This window comes from Chelonia mydas, chromosome 6 (genome assembly GCF_015237465.2).
Source record: "Chelonia mydas isolate rCheMyd1 chromosome 6, rCheMyd1.pri.v2, whole genome shotgun sequence".
In the NCBI taxonomy this organism is placed as follows: Eukaryota; Metazoa; Chordata; order Testudines; family Cheloniidae; genus Chelonia; species Chelonia mydas.
Window position 1 is genome coordinate 43,694,563 of NC_051246.2, and position 6,000 is coordinate 43,700,562.

Genomic DNA, 6,000 nt, shown 5'->3' on the forward strand with positions numbered 1-6,000 from the left:
AAGGAAACCTGAAGTCAAAGTTACTATTCTAACAAAACTTATTTTATTGTACCTAGGTACAATAAGTAGCTTTGAAGAGTTATCTTATATAAAATTTGCATTCTGTCATTATACTTAGGTACAATGAATGAATTAAGGAGAAAATAAATTCCCTTTTAGTTCCATTAGTTTATTCAGTTTAAATTAGAAACTTAAATATCCAAACAGAAAGGGCTTTTTTACTACATTTCCTGTGTTTTCTTAACTAAACACGTTATATTTAGTTTTAAATGTATGCTAATCTTAGCACCAAAATACTTGAAGGTCACACACAAAAAAATAGTAGAATGCACAGAAGAAAACCAGCATATCAAAAATGTATCAGCTGAGTTCATTCAGTAACTTCGAGAGATATCATGGTTTTCTATAGTAAGAATAATGATTGTGTACCATGGTCCTTTTATATAGATAATCAGAGTATCATTGAAATCAGTGAATATGTTATGTTATAAATGCTAAGATAAAGAGTTGATGCAAATCACAGCAGCCTCTTTGTAATCTTGAAAGGCAACCGGCAAATAGAGGTACCAAATATTGATCAACTTCAGAATTATTTTCAGAAGGCACCAAAACAAAGGGTATTGGTTGTTTTGGTTTAAGTGTATATGTTTAGCAACACAGAAGGATCAGGAAGACAGTAGTCATCTCTTAGAAGAGTCCATTTCAAACAGATTATTTGATGGAAATGTAATTCATCTTTAATTTTCCCTTTGAAGCAAGAAGTTTCCATATTTTGCACAGATACTTTTATAGACAGTTATAGCTGAATGTCCTCACTTTTATCGTTTATGGCATTGAGAATACAACTTTAAAGTCAATAGACTTGTGGTAACTCAGAAAGCAATCCATAAATAAATGGCAACTGTCATATTATCACAAACTAAAAATACTGGTTCCAGTTCTGCAGAAACTCACATTTCTGTAGTTCTGAGGGAAGCCCTGCCAGAATTGGGCCAATTGTTTTACACCAAAATCCATATTAATGTCCACATACTTCTCTCTTTCTATCCCAATACTGAAAATTAGCAAGATATTTATACATAAAGAAGAGTCTTCCTTTTTTTCAAATAAACCTACTCTTCATGCTTGATTTATTCAGTGATGCTACTGTCCAGTGTTTGTGACTTTATAATGGCTTTCCTGGTATCAAACAGTAATGACCCAAACACTGATTGAAGTGTGACAGAATAAAGTAATCACACAGGAAGGGCAGGATTATAAAAGGAAAAAAAAAGATTTATTTGTAAGTTTGAAGATAATTATATTTTTATCCACATGATGAACCAAATCCAACCAAACAGTGGTATATTTCCAGATTGCCTGCAGGGATGGGATCGGATGGGACAGGTGGGGTGGGATGGGGTCGGGTGGGGAGGGGAGAGAAGGTGATTCGGGGGGGGGGGGGGAAAGCATTTCTGGGATCATAAGAAAATCACATGCTCTGGACCCCTACTTGATAGTTTAAAGAACTACCTACACTCACTGACAAAATTATAACACTCATTACACTTGATTCTATTTATAAATTGAAAACAGTAGTTAGTTTATTTTTGCATTATTTAAATAAGGTAAAATACACTTACTAATAATACCAGCTTCTGATATTTCTGTTTCAGTTCTGTCAGGCTCTCTGATGGTTCTGCACCCAGAATTTTATACCAGTCTTTTTGTGGTATGTGTTCAAAGGCCATTATGTGGCTAACTAGGAAGTGGCTTCTTTCGAGACCTGCTTAACAAAATAAATAAAATACTGTAAGGATAATTTAGACTGTATTTAAAAGAACTGTGTGTGACCAACTTGAAACATGACAAAATATGGGACCATGGGAGAATGTGACTCCACCCCTCAATCCCATCCTAACAATGGCAGCAAGGGGTCACATGCCACAATGCAGATGACTGCTTAACATATTTGGCCAAATGGGATTTATTACCTAAAATCAAAGAGGCAGATTTGCTTGTGGCTGATCGATTTATTCCGTTTCTAAGGGCATTATTCCTTGTACGTTCCCTATCTCCTTCCTTTTTTGTTGTTCAACCATTTTTTCCTTCGTCATACTGACCTTATCAGTATAGAAATGCAAGGTGGGGCGGGGAGGGGAGTCCAAGCAGTCTGGTGTGAGAATTAAATGTGCAATAGTTTATCACATGGCTAATATGTCTTCTGCCTTTCCCCAGTATTATTTCTGCTTTTTTGTTCCCCTCTGCTGCACAGAGGAGCATAGAATCTCACATTATAATCTCAATTAAAACAACTAACAGATTAGATATATATTTCTGAAATTTGGGTTGATTTAACTTGTTTATGCTGTTTTAACTCCATTTCTAAGTAGAATATAGGAAAACTGACTGGAAAACACAATATACCCTTTCAAATTGTTCAAGTACTCAAGTCAAAAGCGCATTTAGTTCTGTGACAAGAACATTACAAAAGTCTTTTTAGATAAAAAATATTCTTTATTTGATTTTGGTAGCATCATAGCCATTTAAGTTATACAAACATTTTCCTTTTAAATCAATAGTTTACTTTTGATTTCACTTTTGCTTTTTTTAAATCATGAAGCAGCCTCCCATTCAGTTTGTGAGAATTCAAACAAAACATTTCTCCTTTGAGCTAAAACACAAAAATACCTGTAATAGTCAAAAATACAGTCATTTTCATAATTCTACAATTACAAAGGTTGTTCCTCACCCAACCAATGCCATTTCCTCTTGCTATTAGTAATTCACTTAGATTAACACCTAAGGATTATTTTGCAAAATTTAAATGCCCTTAATTTACTTCTGTCTGAATTATTTTTAACCTACAATTTTTACAAGTAACCTATATTTGCTATGCTATAGTAAGACCATACTTAAAAGATTAGAGAAAATATTTTTCCGTTTATTTTGTGCATTGTATTGTGCATTTAGGCAATTTACCTCAATCCAGCAATGAGATCCATGCTGATGAGTCAGCCCATGCACATCACACTGCACGGTCAGGGTCATAATCACCCTTTCTGGTTGTCTGGCATTTTCAGAGAGCAACTGGTAAATATTTATTTTAAAATATAGAAAAATGTGCTTGTAAAATGAGAAAAAATAGCAATGGGACTCTGGAGCACGTTTGGTTTCTGAAAGTACATTTAACTAGTTTTTTATACTGGCTCAAATTTCAGGTTGATGCCCTTAAAGGAAACATCAAATATTAAAACTGAATTTTAATGGTAATGCATAAAAAAGTTTTAGTGAGAAGTTTAAACACATTTAGGACCCAACTCCTTGCCAGCACAGGCATTCATATGAAACTAACTGCAAGATTGGGACCATTATCAGTAATCTTTCAACTAAGTGAGATCTCAGCCCTGTGGTAAAACACAAGTATTTTATAGGACAACCCATACTTATAACATTTAAAGAAACATCTTCCGATCACAGCCACTAAATTTGAGCACTCAAAACATTCTTAAGGTGGAAGAGAAGAAATAAGTTTGTTTTTAACTTCTGGGAAGGTACCATAAAAAGTAAAATATATTTAGAGTGTGAGATTGCTGGCTATCCTCTTTTAGGGAAAGTTGTATATAATGGGGAAAATAATCTTTTTCTTTTACATAGCACCTATCACCTTGAAAGATCCCAAAACATTTTTCAAACTGGAGCACAGATACAAGCAATCCCTTCCACTTTTGTGCAAGAAATAGATCTAATTTCTCTCCTATGACATAACATGAGCTGAAAATGTCTTTGCCCTGCGCTAAGGGTGCAGACACACTTGAAATAACAAATCGTGCTTTGGCACATATTGTAGAGTCTAACACAGACAAGAAATAAACTTCATTGCACCATGACCCCCTTCTGACGACAAAAATTACTACACGAAACCCAGGAGTGGGGACAGAAGTCTGAGCCCACCCAAGCCCAATTGCCCCAGGTGAGGGGGCCAAAGCCCGAGCCCCACCACTCCAGGCTTCAGCCCCAGGAAGGGAGCCTATAACCTGAGTCCTGCACCCCAGGGCTGAAGCCCCGGGCCGCAGCAAGTCTAAGCCAGCCCTGGCGACACCATTAAAATGGAGTTGCGACCCACTTTGGGGTCCCAACCCACAGTGTGTGAAACACTGCTCTATAGGTAGTGCTATTCATAGGGTTGCCAACCCTCCAGGATTGTCCTGGAGTCTACAGGAATTAAAGATTACTCTTTAATTAAGGATTATGTCATGTAAACCTCCAGGAATACTCCCAACCAAAAAACTGGCAACCCTAGCTATTCAGGAGCCAACTAAAATACCAAAAAGGAGCAAGGCACTCAGAAAGCACAAGAAGAGCATCCACACGTGAAGTTATTCCAGAATAAGCCACGCCCTTTGTCTTCACTGGGGAAGTGGTGTTTGTACTTTACCCTGTGTTTAAGACACCCCGGTACAACCCTCGGCCTTGTCTACACGTAAAGCGCAGTAGTTTCGCCTGAAGACCCCCCGCTTTCACCGCCGCGCAGGGGAGGCCGTTGCAGGTTTCCATCTAACCCAGGATCAAAGAGCAGCTGCCCGCTCTGCACCAGCTGTAACGCCGGTGAGCACCAGGGAGCCCCGGTCCGAGCCCGGCGCCAAACGTGCGGCAGCCCCCGGGGTTTCAAACACGCACTTCCCTAACCCCTTGTGGGGCGGGCCTGAGCCCAGCGCCGCTGCCCCGCTGAGCCGTCAGACAGGGTGAGGTGCGACCTTACCTCGGCGGCGCCGGGCCCGGCCAGAAGCCCGACTTCAGGCGGCGACAGCTTCCGCACAGGGCAACCTGGCGCCCCTGCAATAGCCTCCGAAGGAAACACGCTGCTCTCAGTCGAGCCGGGAAGAGACCCCGGGCCGCGCGCGGCGGGTGGGAGGACGGTGTCAGAACCGCAGCGCGGTCGAGGGGCTGTTTCCGACCGGGCACTAGTGGCGAAAGCACCAACCGGAAGTGGAGCCCTGCCTGGGCTGACGCTGTCTCCATGGCGACAGAGGGAGTTTCAGATCCGCCAGAACGGCTGCAGCGCCCAGTAAGTAACTGGGACCCCCCTTCCACAGCGGGGCGCGGAGACCCCCCCAACACTCCTTCGGGCCGCTGAAACCTGGGGTGGCCACAACTTTCCTGTCCAACTGTCTGGCTACGCCCATGGACACCGGTCGCCAGGTGCGGCCAGAGCCAGAAGCCCCGCGGCTCAGCACCCTCCAGCGCCCCAGCTCGGGACGGACGCAGCCTCCTGTGGGTCCCACACCCAGGGGACACCTGACCTAAAACCCTCTCGCTTCCCCAGAAACCTCTAGCCAGAGTCCCCCCGCCCCCCTTCCCGGCCAGCCTACGCCAGCCAGTCCCTAGAGATCCATTCATCCCCCACACCCCCTCGGCTTATAGTGTTCTGAAAAAAAAGGGGGTGGGGGGGAATTATCATACTGACAGGTCCGCCAAGGTGAAATTCAATAAAGACAAGTGCAAAGTACTTCACTTAGGAAGGAAAAATCAAATGCACAACTACATAATGGGGAATAATTGCCTAGGCAATCTGGGGGTTACAATGGATCACAAATTGAATAGGAGTCAACAGTATGATGCAGTGGGGAAAAAGGCTAATACCATTCCAGAGTGTATTAACAAGAGTGTCATATGTAAGACACAGGAGGTTATTGTCCTGCTGTACTCGGCAGTGGTGAGGCACCAACTGGAATACTGTGTCCAAGTCTGGGACCTACACTGTGAGATGTGGACAAATTGGACAGCGTCTAAAAGACTGCAACAAAAATGATAAGAAGGTAGAAAACCTTGACAGGTCAGATTTTAAAAAAACTGGGTATGTTTTATCTTGATTAAAAGAAGACTGATAACAGTCTTCAAATATGTTATGGGCTGTTATAAAGAGAATGGTGATCAATCCTGAAGGTAGGACAAGTAGTAATGGGCTTAATCTGCAGCATGGGAGGTTTAGGCTAGATATGAGGATAAACTTTCTAACTA

At 41.8% G+C, this 6,000-nt stretch overlaps 1 protein-coding gene across 7 annotated transcripts in view; it reads right to left on the reverse strand.

Moving 5' to 3' along the window:
• DNAJC24 (DnaJ heat shock protein family (Hsp40) member C24) overlaps positions 1-4,940 on the reverse strand; it is a 66,543-nt gene extending 61,603 nt beyond the window's left edge. Inside the window, exons 1-2 of one of the 7 annotated variants that reach the window (XM_043549345.1) lie at positions 4,742-4,926; positions 1,623-1,768 (exon numbers count right to left, since the gene is read on the reverse strand). In XM_043549345.1, coding sequence (XP_043405280.1) covers positions 1,623-1,730 — 108 coding nt within the window. In that variant the 5' untranslated portion in view covers positions 1,731-1,768; positions 4,742-4,926. Of the gene's footprint in view, positions 1-1,622; positions 1,769-2,961; positions 3,931-4,417 lie in introns of those variants that run through there. The other 6 variants (XM_043549344.1, XM_007067907.4, XM_027830138.3 and 3 more) reach the window with 6 other exon arrangements.
• Between the last annotated feature and the right edge of the window lie 1,060 nt (positions 4,941-6,000).